The 19,605-nt window shown below is 37.4% G+C and overlaps 1 protein-coding gene across 1 annotated transcript in view; it reads left to right on the top strand.

Annotated features, from left to right (window-relative positions):
• The window catches only part of lpar1 (lysophosphatidic acid receptor 1), a 37,386-nt gene that overhangs the window by 12,311 nt on the left and 5,470 nt on the right, over positions 1 to 19,605 (top strand). Inside the window, exon 2 of the mRNA XM_084934830.1 lies at positions 6,367 to 7,122. Within this exon, the coding sequence (XP_084790956.1) occupies positions 6,384 to 7,122 (739 nt within the window). The 5' untranslated portion in view covers positions 6,367 to 6,383. The remainder of the gene's footprint in view (positions 1 to 6,366; positions 7,123 to 19,605) is intronic.

Consider the following 19,605-nt stretch of genomic DNA (forward strand, 5'->3'; position numbering starts at 1 on the left):
GTTTTGCTTGGTTTTCACTTGCTGATTTGTTTGATTTGAACTCACCCTTTTCACTTCAGACACTAAAAGTTACTTAGATTTAGTAAAAGATTGTGGTTTGAGCTCACAGCATTAAGTCAACACATTGAAATATGGCATTTGCCTAGTGTATCTGACAGATGTAACAGATCTGCGTGACTATTACCTAAACCTGGTCCACAGCCACTCGTGTGAAAAGATGCCCTGTGTGTAATTTGGAGAAAATGACAGATTTAATGTCCTTGCAATGAGAATGGGCTGGATAAACAATTTACTATGTAGCACATGCTGACATAGCAGTCCTGATTCAGTGCTTTTCTACTAATACCATAAAGTGTGTTAACAGATTTAAATGCCATGAGCCCATTTCTATTACAGCTAACCTAAAGCAAAGTGTTGAAGATTTCCATAAATCTTTTAATAGTAATAAAAAAAATCTATGGTCCTTTGTTTACCTCATTTCAAGCTATAGCATCCATTGTATGTGGTACTGGATGCATATTCTAGGAACCGTGTGGTTTTGTGATTGAGTATTAGTAGCTCAATTTTTCAAAGGTGAAAAATTATCTCACCCTGCAAGGCTGCATCATTTATTGTCAATTTAGCACTTTATTGTAGCGTGAATAAGTAATGGTGAAGAACAACTAGCCCCTATGCATGTGTCAGTTAGGCGTACATTGACAATATATGGATGTAGCCTTGCTGTTGATCCTTGAGTAATGACCTCATATCTATGGATTCCAGGGTGGTCCTTTCATAGCCTGTTAGACACTTACACACACAAAACACACACTGAGTCTCTCACTCCGCACAGCCAGACTTTATCACACATTACTAACAAGCATGAAGAGTGTGTCGACACACACTTGGGCACAGTGAGCATTTTGTTCTCTTCTACACACTTCCCAAACGTTCCTCTCTTGCTCTCAAACACATTTAAATTCTTGAAAAATAAGTCACTGCACTGTTCTTTGTGTTGTTCAGGAACAAAAAACGAAATTCCCCTCATTCTATGTCCTTTTTCTTACACAGTCTTGTACAATATTCAGCTATCAACTGTTGTATGCAGATACATACACATACACAATGACAGGATCTCCTTCCACAGGCTCCGAAGGTCTGATGAAAGTGAGAGGTCACTGACACTTCCTCCACTTTCTTTTGATAATGACTTGTCTCAGGCATCTAATGCCCTGTTGATTGCTCCCTCCAGACATTTAATGGCCATAAACTGCAGACGACGACATGGGCATCCGCTGTGGTCATTGTAAATGGAGACTCGATCCCTGTGACTTTCTTTTAAATTAGTGTTGCTGCTGTCATTTAGTTGTTCCTCATAATGCCTCTTCTTATTGCTGACTGACTGCCTTACATGAGCAATGATTAAAATCTTAATAATTAGATGCAGGAATGATACTGTCACTTCTTTAAGAAAAAAAAACAAAAAACTTCCACAGACACCAAAAGGAAGTAACACACCCATTACAAACAGGAAAGGGGATAGTATTGCAAATTTAGCAGTTTGCTTCAAAAACAGATGTGTTCTTTATTTTCACATGTCCTAATAACACTCTTTTGCAATGAGGCCATACAGCTTTCTATTTAACCCTCTGGGGTCCAGGGTAAAATTGGCTGTTTTTGACTACTTTTGATTTGACCTCTATTCACCTTTTAAAACTGTTTATCTTGCCTTGTTTGGTATCATTCTTTTCAGCACAACCTCACATATCTGAATTTGGAGTTATGGTTTCATTTTGACATAGCGTATTAGCACAATTGATCTAAATTCAGACAAAAAACTTAAAATCAGAGTAGAAAAAAGTTATATTTCTTACTGTAAGAACCACAAATATGTTTAACGAATCATTTTCAAAACTTGAAATGCAAATACAAATTGTACATTTTTTAAAAATTATGCACAAGTTTTGCAAACAACAAAGTTATATGGTACTATTTACCTAAAAATGCAGCAAATGCCTCAGGTGTTTTTTTATATAACCATTTAAAACTATTTACAGAACAATCAGGTGTGCTGCATCAAATAAGATGCCACATAAATTATTTGTGCCACTCCCCCCCAAAAAAGAAAACACTCAGAAAATAACGTTGCGTGTATTTTTGTTTTCATCATAACTCCGGTTTTACATGGCCTATCAACATAATTTAAAAACTGGTATATAGTTTGAAGTCTGCACTTTCAACCCAAGTTGGAGACTGCATCTTGTTGCTGTGTCGTCTTAAACTTGTCATGTGATTTTGATGCCCTGGCGCATCCGTGGACCCCAGAGGGTTAAATGAATCCTGGTTTAAAAAAACATAAACATAAAAAAACAAAAAAAACAATGCAGTTTCCTTACAGGGCTGGACACTGCACATTACTACACTGAAAATGATTTGCTCGCTGGACTCAGTATACTATAAACCTCTGCAAGTTATCTTCTGTTGTCAGTCATTTTAAAATGTTGGTCTTTGTATGATTTCCTTATATTATTTCTTTTAAATTTTTTATATTTAAATTTTTGTATGGAAGAACTATGCAGGTTAATTAGAAAACCCTCTTTATTAACAATAATATATTTATTTAAAGAGTGCTTTCCATCATAGTCCTTTAGAAAGCACAGACCAGAGCTAACGGAGCTAACTATAACTTAATCCAGCAGTGAATGTAAAGAGTAGTAAAACTGGAAAACTTGTAATCTATACTGCCATTGTTGTGTATTTGGAACTCCCTAAATAAGCCATATGTAGTGCACTGACCAGGCTCTGTCCATGACTGCGCTGCAGCAAACAAGCACTGCACTATAGTAATCATGAATGAATGGCTCTACCTTGCTAATGGGCAAAACAAATCCTGTTTTTTCTGGCTTTTTCGACTTTCAAGACGAATGTTATGCAGATATAAAGTCTGCTCTTGCATAAATAGGAAGCCAATTAAGAGAGGCAAAGCGCAGAAGTATAATGATCATATTTAGATGAACCAGTAAGAATGCAAGCTGCTGCATTCTAAACCACGTTCAGACCTCTAACATACCTCTTCTTTGGGTATCCTAATAGTAAAACAATACAATAATCCAAACTAGATGCCACAAAGGCATAAAATAGAACCTCATCATATTTGAATGACAAAATACGTCTGATTTTAGTAAAACTTCTCAGGTGAAAGAAAGCTATTTGAATGAATAAAAAGGGTTTTCTTAAACAATAAATATATAAAAATAAATAAATAAAAATAAATAAATATAAATTCAAACGCTGTCTGGTTAGTGTTTAGAAATTAAGAAGCAGATACATCCCGTAGGCCTGGAACAGTCCAGTACTAGCTATAATCCAATACTGCTAATACAATGTACCACTGCTATTTTAGTAAACAAAATAACATTTTACTGGTGCTTCAGGCAAATATGGCTGCAGCTGGAGTTCTTTATTGGTCTTTAAGAAAATAAAGATAAATAAAAAAAAATGAAATCTAAATAAAATGCAGAAAAGCATTTGCTTAACTGGTTTCAACTTTAAGCAAACAGCTTTAAGTTGCCATTGGTGCATTGCAACGTCTAATACACACCTAAGCAATATAGGTATATCACACACTGCTCATTTTGCTGCCGTCATTCTGCTGTTTATACCAAACTTATACTTTAACGCATGAGTCACTATGGAACAATTGCACAGTCTTGAGCAAAATTATTGGTTAGACCTGCAGGTTTTCGCTCTCCATTATATAACATTCAGAAAAGCAAATTACCAAGTTGAGTTGCAGAATTTGAACAAATAGCTTTGGCAAGCTTAAGTTTTCAATGCTTTCAACTAGGGATGGGTATCATTTAGGTTTTATCCGATACCGGTGTCAAACCGGTACTTTTGAAACGGTGCCGGTGCTTAAACGGTGCTCAAACCGGTGCTTAAAGAATGGAGAACACAAAATTGGTCCAAAAACCTCTCACGTTCAGCTGTTTTTTTGTAAAAAGATAACAATGTTAGCCTTTTCTGCAGCTATGGGGCATATATGGTATCACTCCTGGCTGGAAGCAGTGCTTAAACAATGGAAAAAACACAAACTTTATCCAAAAACCTCTCATGTTTAACTGTTTTCCCCTTTTCTTTGGTCATTTTAGCCTTTTTGGCCAGGGTGAAGGGAGTATCTGCCATCAAACAAGAAGACAGCCGCATGTAGCTATGATGATGTTTGCTAGTTCACCTTACATGCATTAATGTAATAACGTGGTTAGCCTACTCAACGTAAATTACACACGAACAACATTAAGCTACTCACGCAGAGAAGAACGGCTGCTGCTGCCATCATCTGTCATCATTTCTGCTACACTGGCAGGGCTAGGGGCCAGGACTGTACTCCTCCGGTTTTTGGGGTATGTTGCTAACTCCGGGTCCGATAACAGGCACCACACCCGCAGTAGATGTGCACGGTGTGAGGTCTCGCAGCAAGCTATCAAATACGGCACATTTCTCGGCTTTTAAAAAAAACGCTATGCGTCGCCAGGTGTTTCATCAGATTTGAGGTGTTACTTCCTTTGACAGTATCACAGTATCAGCTTAAAGCACTTGTTGCAGGCTGCTGAGTTTGCATCTTTTGCTGTGAAGTACAGCCAGACTTTTGACCGCTTCGCCTTGGGCATTTTTAATCTGTAGCTCTGCTCTAAAAGAACGTACGTACCTGGACCCGCCTACTATCCTCGGAAACGTAAAATGATTGGCTAGAATCTAAAGTGTATCACAGCTCAGGAAAAAAAAGCACCGAAATAAAGCACCGAAATGTGCGCTGCTTTTCGGTCTGGTTACTACTGTTTATGTCAGAACCGGTTCCATCATGGCACCGGATACCGGTACCCATCCCTACTTTCAACATTGCTTCATTTCCCAGGATGATTTTTGATTGTTCATGTGACTATTTTAGAGGTGAAGGTTGTAATAATTTTTTTTCTCCCAAAATTGCAAGTTAGCTAAGGAGGGGGGAGAAGCTTCTTCATGTTTGCACTTTCATGAAGGGTTTCAAAGAATTTGGATGATTACAGAAGAAGATAAAGAAAAGAAAATTTAAAAGAAAGACAAAAAAGAAAACACCGGCCTTTGACCCAAAACTTCCAATACTTGTTCTTTCAGCTTTGTCCCCTCATTTTTCTCCAGTCCTCCTTGTGTCTTTATCTCTAGGACACACACACAAACAGACTACTCATGCCCTGAGGTCCTGTTTCCGGTCTTAGGTGCATGAGAGACACTAGCCAGCATCCATGTGGGACTTGAGCTTTATTACAAACACATATACTCATGTGATATTGTTTGTGTGTGTGTGTGTGTGTGTGTGTGTGTGCGTGTGTGTGCGTGTGCGAGAGAGAGAGAGAGAGAGAGAGAGAGATGATGCTGTTGTTTCTACTTATTTTCTCAGTAAATGGTAAAATGGTAAATGGCCTGTATTTGTATAGGGCTTTACTTAGTCCCTAAGGACCCCAAAGCGCTTTACACTACATTCAGTCATCCACCCATTCACACACACATTCACTCAGTCTCCTCCTCATGCATTTTTTAAGCAAAAATACTCGTAAACCTCAACCAGATGAAAAAAAAAAAACATGTTTGAGGCTTTTTTACACAGGACATACAAACACACACATCTTCTCACACATATCAGGCAAGCCTGCAGGCACAAAAAACACAGCACCTTTGTGTAAAACTTGTAAACTTCTGTGACTTGTAAGCAACACAAGCTTCATTTTACACATGGTTGTATATTGGACAGTGTATGTTTTCTATGAGATAATAGTGACTGCTATAGATGACAACTAACATGGAGCATGCTTATGATATAGATTAATATACTAGATTGCTTCACATCAAAATTGTAATGAATACGCCCAGATTCTCACATTTAAAGCACACAATGGCGTTTTAATCACACTGCATCTACTGTTTTGTAACAATTTCTAGCAAAACCTCTGTAAGTATCAGCCTGTCAAGATAAAATCTGAGAAAAGGATTCACGTTTCACCCACACAGCACTGCAATCAGATAATCAAATAAGCTGAAATACTCACATATGCCACATGCTTTTGAACATGCAGTGGAAGTGTTTTTTGTTTAGTTTAATGCTCCTTCTGTGATGATTTAACATCACAGGTATGATTTACACAAGGTGATCAAGTAAAGGAAACAATAAAAAAGTTAAACAGCACTGACTTCATATTGCAGATTTTGATTTGAGGTGGTGCATGTTGTTTCAGCTCCATGGATCTGAAAAATAAACCTCCCTTTTGAAATTAAATCTATGGTATTCAAATATACATCAAAAGACTGTGTTCTATGAAAATTTTATGTATTTCATGTCTTTTCTCATTTTAGTAAACACCACTACAACCATGGATGAGGAACAATGCTACTATAATGAGAGCATCACCTTTTTCTACAACCGCAGCGACAAGCCTCTTGCTAACGACTGGGACACCTACAGCCGGTTGGTGATGGGCCTTGGCATCACTGTGTGCATTTTCATCATGCTCGCCAACCTTCTGGTAATGATCGCCATCTACGTCAACAGGAGATTCCACTTCCCCATTTACTACCTGATGGCCAACCTGGCAGCTGCTGACTTCTTTGCTGGATTGGCGTACTTCTACTTGATGTTCAACACGGGACCAAACACAAAACGTCTGACTGTTTCGACATGGCTGCTGCGTCAGGGCTTGATTGACACCAGCCTTACTGCATCTGTAGCCAACCTGCTTGCCATCGCCATTGAACGCCACATCACCGTGTTCCGCATGCAGTTACACACACGCATGAGCAACCGGCGCGTGGTGGTTGTGATTGTCATTATCTGGACTATGTCCATAGTCATGGGGGCGATACCCAGCGTAGGTTGGAACTGTATCTGTAGCATTAAGTCTTGCTCCAACATGGCACCTCTCTACAGCAACTCTTACTTGGTCTTCTGGGCAGTGTTTAATCTTGTGACTTTTGTTGTCATGGTGACACTATATGCCCACATCTTTGTGTATGTGAGGCAGAGAACCATGAGGATGTCACGGCACAGCTCTGGACCACGACGCAACCGAGATACCATGATGTCTCTTCTGAAGACTGTGGTCATTGTGTTGGGTAAGAGCATTCACTTTCAGTCTATGTACTGTAGCTGTTGATCTCTTGATAGTCACTAACCTAGACTTTCTAGCAGGATGCCACTGCCTATATATGTATTTGTCTTTGTAGCAATGACCCAACATCTGAAGTCATCAGCAGCAGCAAAACGATGCATGTGTTAATCAGTTTAACTATGAGGCTGTTACATTCAACACTGAATCCAAGCACAATGTCCTCCTAGCACTACTGCAGACCTCATATATAGTAAATCATATTGGTCAGTGGTGCTCCCCCCTTGATCATTATTAAAATGCTCGGATTTTTAGTTATGAAGTCACCTTTAAATTTATGATTGCAAATAGCCAAATGAGTATGAAAATAATTAAATATATGCAAGCAAAAATATATAAACATAGTGGTTTGAATAATGTGGTTTTGTTGATTTAAAGTATAGTAAATTATGTCTCTTTTAGAAGATGCATATACCAAGTACCAAGGCACATGTCCATGCAAGTGCCTTTAAGGCTTTACACTTCACTACAATTGTGCACAAAACAAAAGAACTTTTCTGGTAGTCTGTAAGCAACAGCATCTGTACTACCAACAGATTAGGAGGAATTTAGATTAATCCCACATCCCATCTTTTATAGTTCTGAAGAATTTTTCTAATGCTAGCATGTCCTGTTTTCTTGGTAAGAATTGTGAAATACCCTCAATTACTCTCCAGCTGTACTTTCATTTTCACCTATAAAGAACACTAACGGATGTCTGAGGTATCTAGGCTGTGCTTAAAAAAAAAACAGATTACAGTTCTCTTACAGATACAGCTGGCCTCAGTCCAACTTTCCAAACTAAAACTAAAAACACAGTTGCAATGAACAGCAGCAGTTTTTTTTTTTTTTTTTTTTACTGTAGTGCTGCAGTGTGGTCAACTTTTTTGGTGTCTGTTTATACGCTGCAGATGAAACTCAGCCTGTTTAACCTATCACCCAAGCTGCGTGTGCAGTCTTGACAGTTTTATGTGCGAGCATTAAGCAGAGATATGTTTCACACTTTGCAGGACTCTGTAATAATCAGACTCTACTCCTTCTTCTTCTTCTTTTTTCATTTAAAACTAGAACAAATTAGCAGACCAGCTCAGTTATGTTTATAGTATGTTAAAAATTGTGGGGGAAAAGGCTTCTTAGTGCCTGGAAGCAGGATGTGTTGCATCCTAGACAAAACATACCACAGGATTGCAAGTGATCTCTCTCCTATGTGCTCTGCTATCTCATCCTGTTGTTTTCTTTACTCCAAACTTAACTCAAAGTAGTGGACAGGAGACTATGATCTGGAGCCTATAGTGGGCTAAAGAGGCAGAGAATGAACATCTGCTGTGTAGAGATGTTTTGTTTATTTCTTTACCTCTTTGGTAACCTATGAGGTAAACAGTTCTGAAATTAATCTGCTAGCTTTGGTGTATGTTTCCTAATGGCCATAGGGTGGAAGCTATATACCATGGTATGAATTAAATCTAACTGTCATAGTTTTCTTTGCAGATAATGTGATTTTTCTAGGAGGATGTAGGACTAAAAAAAAAAAAAGTCAAAACAAAACAAAAAACCCTTAATCTGCTTTGTCTGATTCTTCCATTGCTATAAATTAATTGTATTACATGTGTAAGCACATTTTTTGCAGTAAAATATCAGTAGTGAATATACAACTAAAAAAAATAAAAAACTTTTTTTTAACAATAGAAACCAGCATTATTGCTGTCTTTATCTATTGTCTAATGGATAAATAAAAATGTCAATTCTCTGGTGTCGTTACAACTATCCTACAGCCGCTTTTTTCTATTCAGGAATACAGGAAAAAGACAGCTTTCATTTTTGGATGACTCGAAGTGGATGTAAGAACATTCTAATAACTGACTTCATATGAACTTTAATGATGTTAATGCAAGGTTGCATAGCTATTTGCAAAAGACTCACTCTATAAATCTAGGTAGAAAACACAGGTTTTATAATCACATAACAATAGTAAGCATTAGGATTCAGGAATTAACATTAAGAAACAAAGTTACAGTCATTTAGCTTCATGTATTTCAGACTAGAGATGACTGTTCTTTACCGAAAATAGAAAAATAGCTTTATGTTTTTACAGTTTCTTTTCAGTTTAATCAGTAAATCATTAGCATCGATTTGAAATATTGTTTTAAAATTTTTAGAACAAGCCACATTTGTTCTTCTCTACTCAAGCCGACATGTTACTGAGAAAGTAAGTCTTTTGAGTGAGGGTGTGATCTGTTTTGTTTTAGTCTAAATGAGGTCATTTTGAAGCACTATCAAGAACACTCAATTCCATGCCCCAAACTAAGTCTCTCCCTTGTATTGCTTGCCTGTTTCATTGTACATGCACTGAAAACCTTTGGACTTCTCTTATTTTTCATTAAACAAAAAAACAAATAAAAACAAATTTGTTTTTTAGCTTCCGCTGATACGGATATCAGTATGTGCCAAAAAAATGACTAGAAAGGATTTTTTCATCTCCAGGAAAGAACATGTAAAATTCCAGTTGTTTTTAGTCGCAGCAACCAATTTTTAAAGCCCAATTCTTCAAAATTTAGTACCACACAAAAATCTCAAATCAGCAATATGTTTAGGCTGAGCAAGAAGTGAAGCTCAGGAGCAATCCTGACAAATACCAGCTGACATCATCTAGCGCTGCCAATATACTTCCATGCATCCAAATGGGAATCTACCGTAAGGGAAAACTCTCTAAGCTATTTCACAGTGCATATAATTGCTCTACATTTCCAAACCTCTTTGCAACCCACCTCCCCCTCATGCTATCCGGATAAGTGAAAGTCTAAGAAAAGAGTCTCAGTACCAGTTACTGTAGATTAAAATAAACAAACTTCCATTATCAGTTTGATTGAACAGCATTAGAAAAAAGCCCACATAAGAAGTTCTAAACAAATGATGCAACCCGTTTTTCTCTGTGATTACTTTTTTTGATTTGTAATCAGATTGTCTTTTTCCCAGTTAGACAAGTACCAAGTGTTTACACTTACAAAACAACCAAATTCAGTGAACTGGCACTCATCGTGAAAAACTGTAGTGCATCAGTAGTGCATGTGTGTGTGTGTGTGTGTGTGTGTGTGTGTGTGTGTGTGTGTGTGTGTGTCAGTTGTTGGCAAATGCTGGAGTGTTCTGTGAATGATTTGATTATCTTAAAGCTTATGGTGTTGCATGAGGTCACATCGTCAGACAGCATGGAGTGCCAAGCAATACCATGCCCAAACAAATGCAGATGCCATATCACAGACTGGTACTTGTCTCCAAATTACAGTGTATAAGCAGTCAGTATTTACCCCGAAGACTTTTTTCAGTATCTAGATTTCAAAGGAAGGACAGAAATGAATGATTACACACTAACAAATGTGACCTACTCATACACAGACGTTTCTGTAATTTTCTGCTATAATGCTGGTGTATTTTCTGGTTGAGCAGAACCAATCTGTAAAAACCGCAAGCCAAACGCTACTGCCAAATCTACTGTCAGCATGGAAACACAACTGGCATGCATCTCACAGTGTCACCTGTTTTCTGTGTGTTTGAGTTTGTGCGCATCTGTGTACGTCACTTAATGCAAGAAATAATTGTAGACAATACAGTCTTTGTAATCACTCCCTATGGCAGGATCTACGCCTTACAAATGTGATTTCAGCAGCATGGGTTGTTACTTTCAGGCAAACTTTAAACACTGCTTAACCCTTTTACATTTGAGGCCATTTAAATTTGTATAATATTTGCTACATAAGGCATTTTCTTTTTCAGTGCATTCCTCAAAAATGAATTGTAGATTTTATTTGGACTTTTTCTGGGAAAAAAGTCACACTGAGTATGTAGAAGTCTCAGAAACTCACAAAAACTCATATATCCAATATGACACACTTGACTTAGAGTTAAACAGTTAAATATACAAGGTGTTATAAATTGCTTTTAGATTGTGTTCAAAATAATATAGTTTTCCTATTCTTTCAAATTCATTTTTATTTATTTCATTTTTTGTTAAAACATATACATCTTAAACACAAAACCTGCTGCTCATTTCAAACCAGGACCTTCGTTTCATTCCCGCCTTGATGTCTGTTGTCTTCTGTATGTTTTTCTATAATACAAGTTACAATATGTCTCCAAAAAAGATATGATCCCACAAAATTTGAAAAAGATTTTCATGCTGCATTTGTTAGGGTGTCTGCATCTTCAGTTAAAAGGTTAAAAGGTACATCAGTTGTTTTAGAACTAAATGACGAGAGGCTAACCATCTTCACAAGTCCAGCTGCCTTCTTATCAAGCAGCTGAGAGAACCTAAGTAGACCTTTTGATGTTGATGTTTGATTTTCTTTTTTATTCCAAGTTTATTAAAAAATAACAGATTTAAAAAAGTCTCAGTGCATACACATGAGTCATTGCTGCAAAGCAAACATCTCTGCAGATAAACAGATAAATGCCATTATTTCAAAGAACTCATTGTGTTTCCGGTCAAAAGCTGGTTTCTCTAACCATTAGCTCACTGTGAAACCACTACAAGACTCCATCACTGTGTACACCACAAGCATCTTTGTGGACTCTGTGCTGTGGACTCTCAGCTATTGAATGTGAACTTTAATCTAATCTTCTGTGTGGAAGCACTGATGTGGGTAAGAGGGGAATGGGAAAAGAAATCCTTCTGTGGACAAACGGGAAACTAATGGGCCCTTTTAGAAATATATATAGGGATCATGGTCATGACCACAGATAATGATTGGGTTAGAGAGACAGTTGAGACAGAATGTGAGATACAAGTAAAAGATGAAGCAGGGGATGGCTGACAAGAATACAGGTTGCAGAAAGGAAAACATGACCATGATCAGAAAGAGACGTGCAATGAAAACAAATCACAAAAAACCAAGATACAAAGGAAGGATAAACTCAAGATTTTAAAATTCATAAAGGGATTTTTGAAAAACAATAGATTTTAAAAAGGAAAAGAAACTGAGGAGAGCAATAAAAAATGATACAAATAGATTAATGGTAGGAAAATGAGTGAGACTCCCAGAAGATGAAAGCAATAATTCAATTTGGGGTGTTTTTAAGAGCCACAGAGAATTCACATTAGTGGAAACCTAAGCTGGCATAATGAGCCTTCCAAAATAATTGAGTGATGAAAATGTAAGACAGAAGACTAGGAAGCTGTTTCTTGAATGTAATATTTTACTGTGGAATGTGGAATATTGGATAACTAGCACAGACATAAAATAGTAATGCAAACATGCAATTGTAATGTTTGCACAAAAACTTTTCTTTTCTAGTGTTAGCTTAGTCTTCCTAGCTTGTGAGTACTTATGAGTTTAGCTTTTGAACAAAAAAAAAGAAAAGTAGCAGGGGCGGCGTTAGCGGTAGAGTTTGTTTTAAGTATGCGTGTTTCAGTCTTACTGTAAAAAAATATCAGCCCATAAGTGCTCACTTGAAAAGTAAACACATTTAACATCTAACAATGTAGCCATCTTCTTTTCTAATTTAGTCATTATGACCATTGTAAAGAAATCGAAGTAACTGAAAAATCAACCAACACTTTACTCACTTTCACCTAGCCAGCATAACAGTTGTCTGATTGGCTAATGTAGTCGTATTATCTCGCCAGTCTTTCCCAAATAAGCATAGCATTAGAAAAACAAACAACATGAATGACTCTTGGTGACAGTAGGGTAAAAGCACTCCATATTAACAAGAACATCCTGCCAGCTTTACTCAGAGAGAGGCAGCCTACTGCCTGTTGGAGAATGAGGGGAAAAAGAAGACAGATAATCACAGATGTTATATTTTTACAGTTCTTTGGTTGTTCATCGTGTGACTAAGACCAGCATCTTAATAATGAAAAATAATAGAAACCTGACTAGTTTTTGGAGCAAAAGTGTTGCTGAAATAAAATGCTAGATTAAGAACCAGACCCACACTTACTAATATGTTTAGAGAGATAACGTGCTATGACACCAAAGCCCCCTAAATGTCATCACATAATAATGATTACAGTGTTTGGTGTGAGGCAACAGATTCAAGGACGGAATAAAGTTTTGTGAGTGCTTTCTCAACATCGTCAAAATATTTAACCCATCTGTCTTTGTGCCATGTATAATTAAGTAAGTGAGTGTTTGCATGTGTTTGTGTCTGCACATGTGAGTGTTTATCTACCCTCAGTTCTGCATGTGTGTTTTGCGTGCATGTGTCTTTGTGGGAGTGCAGGGTTCACTGCCATAATCTGGCCTCTATTATTTCCTTATTTTTGTTCCCATAGACCAAAGATACTTAATTAGAATTTAAGGAGGTCTGGATAGAGAAAGTTTCCTCAAACAAAGGTCCACAATATTGCTAAAGTTCCTTATGCATTATAATTCAATGCAGTATATTACAAATAGCCTAACACTTGTCTGTAAACAGGCAACAACTGGCTGTGAAGTAAAAGAAAGAAATTACAATTCACCATTGTTGAACTAGTGTTTCCTATTTATTTTCAATGAACTGGACGGTACTTTCATAATAAAATGTTCTTTTTACAAGTAAAGCAAGCAAGGTTTACATTCAAAATTTAAAAATAGCTTTTCAAGAAGTTGTCTTTAAATAAAGGGCTTATTTAAAGAAAAAAAAACATGAAAAAGTGTAGTTTGAGTTTCCCCTTTTCTTCTATCTATCAGGATTGAAATAACCCTACCATAAATACGACAAAGGTTGCATAGAAGTAAAATAGAAATGGTCTGATAAATATGTAGTAATAGGTATGGGTCCACCTATTCGTTACCTAGGCCATAGACCCATGTTATTTTTCTAATAAAAGATTATTTCTGTAAGGAAAAAAAACAGAGGATAAAAGTTGTGGAAAACAATGGAAAAGTAAAAAACATGTACCATACTTACCATTCATGCCATTACATTGCCATGTGAGCATTAAGAAAAGTCTTAAGATAAGAAAGAGAGCATGGTGGTGGTTAAAAAACTGTTGCTGTATCATACACTTGGATAAAGCAATACATATTAATATTAGCAGTTCATACTATAGGATAGGATAGTCCTAAGTAAACATTTGTACAAATGCACCATGCAAAATTTATTTTAAGTAACTAAATGATAATCTGAGGAACTGCATAGTTAGAGAGTGTATAGGAACAACCTCTCATACATAACTCTGTACTTTATTAGGCTCACCTAGGACGTACGAGGGTGGATTCCCTTTTCCCCTTAGTACCGAATTAATTGGTGGCATAGATTCAACAAGATGACTGAAGCATTCCTCAGAGATTTTGTTCTACATTCATGTGACGCATCACACAGTTGCTGCTTATTTGTCAGCTTCACATCCATGAAGCATATCTCCCATTCCACCACATCCAAATGGTGCGCCTTTGGATTGGGGTCTGGTGACAGTGGAGCCCATTCGAACTGTCATGTTCAAGAAACCAGTTTGAGATAGTGAGAGATTGGTGACATGGTGTGTTATCTTGCTGGAAGCAGACATCAGGAGATTTGTATATTGTGGTCACAAATGCATAGATAAGGTCAGCAAGAATACTGAGGTAGGCTGTGATGCTTAGATAATGTTCATTTGGTCCTACTGGGTCCAAAATGTGCCAAGAAAACAGTCTCCACATTATAATATCACCAGCATCAGCCTGAAGTGTTGATATTACGCATAGATGGATGTTGTTTACTCCACATTCTGACCTCACTGTCCAAATGCCTTCAGAAATTGATACTATTAAATTCGGTTCTTTCGGATTCTTTACGGCCAAAAGGACAAGGCTCAAAGTGGTCTTTTTACTTTAAAAATTATCTTTAATTAACATATCCTGGATATGGAGACCTTTGCACACAACACACACCCCAAGGTCTGAAGCACAAACGGAAGCCTAGGTATTTATTAGGGGTGCAACGATACACAAAATTCACGGTTCAGTTCAATACTTTGGTGTCATGGTTCGATATTTTTTCGATAAAAAAAATCTTCATGCTTTTTTAATTTGTCATTTATTAAAATTATAAATATATATTTTAACTCAAACGTACAGTTTTTAAATTTAATGTTGCTGAAACAACAAAGGGATAAAATAATAAATCTATCTGATCGAGAAATCACTCATTTTTGGAAAAGAGAGTTTATTACAGAGAAATGGCTCTTTCCAAAACAAAAGCTATACTATACGCTTCTTCTGGGCTATACTCTCAGCAGCATATTAAACATATCAGGTCCCCATAAGGAGAATCATGTGCTAACGGCTGTCTAAATGACTCCGATAAAGTTTGTAGCATGCGTGCTTGTTGTTTTTGTCTGCTTCCACTTGTCTTTGCACTAGGATGATGTCGGCGTAAATGTGCAGTCATATTCATTTTGTTCCCACTAGTGCTGTCAGCGTTAATCTGAAATGAAGTTAACGCCACAACACGGCAAATCTCCGTTAACGAGCTACCGCGGATCGCCCCGTGCGTGGGGCTAACGAGCTAACTGCGCTAACGCAGTAGTTCCCACCCATGTAATTGAGCATTGCCTGGCACATCGGACATACTGTTTTACTTTTGTCCATGACGCGCTTACCTTCAGGGTCATACTTCACATGAAGACCAAAATAGTTCCAAAGGCCAGATCTGAATGAGGGTGGGGGAGGTTCAATTTGCCATGTTGCAACGAGCTTAGCTTCTGTCTTGCTAGCTTGTGCTGCGCTCAGTGGATCTGCGCTTGACAGTGCAGTCTAGGCGGAGTAGTCGAACGCAGATCCACTGAGCGCTCAACACAGACAGCATCATCAGAAGAAAAGTTGATAAAATAAATTAAAAATGTTGTATTGTTCGATACATATGCGTACCGAACCGAAAGCACTGTATCGAACGGTTCAATATCGATACGAGTATCGTTGCACCCCTAGTATTTATATACTTGCTCTCTAGTGTGCATCAAACAGCCTAGTTGGTTTCACTTTCACTTGATTCTAGCTGCAAAAGCATGCAGTTTCCTGTCAGGACTTTTGGCACAGAGTGTACTCAGAGTTAGGCCTTTCTTATATAAAGCAATGTAATCAGCATATAAACATTTGAGATGATAAATTTAAACCTCAACAATACTCATTGGACCAGGCAACATTCTTCCAATCCTTTGGTGTCCAATTTTGGTGAATGTGTGTGAATTGTAGCATCAGTTTCCTCGTCTTAGTTGACAGACTTCTAAGTTCGCCATGTTTTGCATCCTGAGGTGCTCTTCTGCATACCTGGGTTCTAATATGTGATTATTTTGCTCGAAGCAGTCTGGCCATTCTCTTCTGACCTCTGCCATCAGTGAAATATTTTTGCCCAGAGAACTGACACTCCATGGATATTTTCTCTTTTTCAGACCATTCCCTATAAACCCTGAAGATGGTTGTGTGGGAAAGTCCCAGTAGAGCAGCAGTTTCATAAATACTCAGACCAGGCCAGTACTGTATTTATGGGAGTGCAGGCCCATCTGGCAACAACCGTGTCATGTTCAAATTCTCTTAAATCACCTTTTTTTCTCAGTTTGAAGTTTAGCTAGTTCTCTTGACCATGTCTGTATGTCTAAATGCCTTAAGACATTTGATTGGCTAATTAGATATTTGTGTTGAGAGTCAGTTGAAGTAAAATTGCAGATCAGTCTTTATAAACCCCCTCGAAGCAATACATTTTTAATATGTTGTTCATGAGCAATGGCACAGTTAATCCATTGTGCGCTGCTGTTTCTAACAATTGCTTTGAGTTACGTAAATCTTGAGAATCATTCCACAAACTAAAAATGTCTCCCCTAAAGCTCTTTATCAGGTTTGACAGCAAAACGATTCCTTTAAAGGTTTATTTACTGCATTCTGATGACACATGAGCCAAACTAATAGGAAAATGTGTCATTTATGAAACTGTTGCAATAGTAGTTTGTCATTGCAATAGCCACACACATCTTAACACATTTCTATGTACTTACTTATTTTTATAAGACAACGAGCGTGCCAAAGTAGTTTTCCTACGTTTCCATACACTTTCCAGGCCTGCTTCAGAGCTGTGTTTATTTACCTTCTTCCAGTGACTTTCCATTCTCCAGCCTCTTTTCCCTCCATGTGGCATTTTTAAGTAGTGACAGGGCAAAAAAAAAGAAGAAAAAAAAATCAGATGTTGCTTCCATAAACAAAACTCTGGTTTACCCTTTGTAAACCTGGCATGGTAGTAACACTGTACACTGTGGCTATGGTAAACCAGCCATATTCTTTTGGGGTAAAGAGGAAATTCTGCAATAAAGATAAGTAATGAAGGTAATTATATAGTCTAGGATTCAGCGAGGAAATTAAAGAATTTGAGGGTTAACCTCGAAGGCCATAAAATCACAAAACGGCATTCCTTTCTCATTTTGAGTGGAAATAAAACAAATTTCCTTTACATATATGCACATATACTGTTTTATTATATATTTTTCACTGGACGTGATCAGATTTTTTCATTTATTATTTTGATGGATTTTGCCCTACTGCGACAATAACATATTGTGGATTGTGGTTACGATAGATTGGATGACTAATAAATGTTTACATCAACACTGACACAGTAAGACAGTAAAAACAGAAAATACAGTCGCAGTCGTAATGTTAGAGTCAAGGATTTTTTTTTCTCTTGTTTTTCAGACTGGAAATTCTAAATGCTTCCTCTGAGCATTTTTTGTGCTGAGTCTGGTCCTGCTCCGAGTAAGATGTTTCACTGAGAGACAAATAGTTGAAATAGTTTCTCTGCTGGGCAATGAACTGCTTGAGAAATTTATCCAACTCTGGAGAGTCCGTTTGCATAGTTAGGAAGTGAGGTCAAGCTCCACTGCAGCTGCCGCCTGCACAACACTAACAGATAACAGACCTTCCTGTCAATACTCTCTCGCTTTTGCTCTCGCTCTCTCTCTGTCGACTCTTTGTTTTACCATCTCACAAGTGGAAAGTCCTATAGTTGTCGTATAGTTAGGACAAATATTGTCTGATGACTGAATTCGCAGCACTTGACATGCACGAGTAATGTCAGTGACCCTTTCCACAGCGCTAACATATTTCATCTACTCGGGGAAGAGTCCACTTTAATGAACAAAGTGCATAGCTGATTTATTATTTATATTTAATATTTATCACAGTCATTCAAATCACTTAAAGCTAAGTTATTTTTCATCAATTTTTAATGAGGTTTTTCGACCTTTTTTTACTTACATTTGGTCATAAAGAGATATTGGTACTTTGTTTTCTTGACTAATGGTGGTGTGCTTCATAAGTGATGCTAATGTGGTTGTAGAGTGATTGTTATTTGTTTCAACAGATACACAAAAAAAGTTGAGAAAAAGGACAGGAAGGCTATCAGTGAGGGTTACGTGCGCTCATTATAGAGAGGCACTAAAACAACGCCATAGTGCAGTGTCTAGCACTGTTGCCTCACATTAAGGAGGTATCTGGTTCAAACCTCCTAGTGAGCTGGGGCCTCATTTGCTTGTGAGAGAGATTTTCTGTGTTAGAGGACTATTATACTTCGCGAATGGCACTGTACGACAAAAACAGTGTCATAGGGTTGCGCACCTCTCAGTTTTTGTAACCTTCCATGCTCAGCCACTGCTGCTGCCAGTTTGTAGAGGGAAACTAATGTGTGATTGCGCTGGTTTTTACCACCATTGTATTGATATCAGTATAGAATCCCTGAAGGAGATGTTACGACAGTATAAAAAAAAAAAAACAGGACTTTGTGGCAAAAGCTTCTTCTGCTATACCAGCACTAATGAATAGGGTTTGCATAAGTGGCAACACCTATAACTCTTGGAAATAATGTAGTTGATATCGCCACCATAACAGCAGAAATAGATGTGTGATGACCTCAGTGGTGGTCTAAAAGCAATCAATGCATCAAATGTAATGGGGTCCCTGGCCCTGTGATTGGAAAAGGAAATATCTATCTGATTCAAACACAGGATGTTGCATTGTTAGTGGATTGATAGTGTTTTGTTAGAATTATGAGAGGTGGTAGGATGAATTCTAATGTAGCACCAAAAGGACCCATTTCCAAGTTGCCTGTACTGACTCATTATTATTCAAGTGTAAGTTAGCAAAAGCCCAAACCAAGTAATCAGTTCCCAAATGTTGCTCATGAGTCATGACCGTTACTTACATGAATCTTGCATACTTAGATCAAAAACTGCTATGTGCTACAATTTTAAAATCCTAAAACAAACACAAATTACTTTGTAAATTCATGGTGTCATCATATGATGAATCTTAGTGTCATCATCTGTGGAACTAAACACTCAGTTGATGTGGCCCACTTCCAGAAAATGGAAGAAGTCAGCTTGATTCATGTGAAGAGACAAGTAAACAAAATAAATAGTGTTGAATTGTTCAGTCTAAGGCAAAAAGGTTTCTTTCATACATATCACAAAATTACACGTTAGCTCCAAGTATGTAAGTATTATACTTATGAC

This window comes from Perissodus microlepis, chromosome 7 (genome assembly GCF_051167445.1).
Source record: "Perissodus microlepis isolate ML-2025 ecotype Zambia chromosome 7, ASM5116744v1, whole genome shotgun sequence".
NCBI classification, from domain to species: domain Eukaryota; kingdom Metazoa; phylum Chordata; class Actinopteri; order Cichliformes; family Cichlidae; genus Perissodus; species Perissodus microlepis.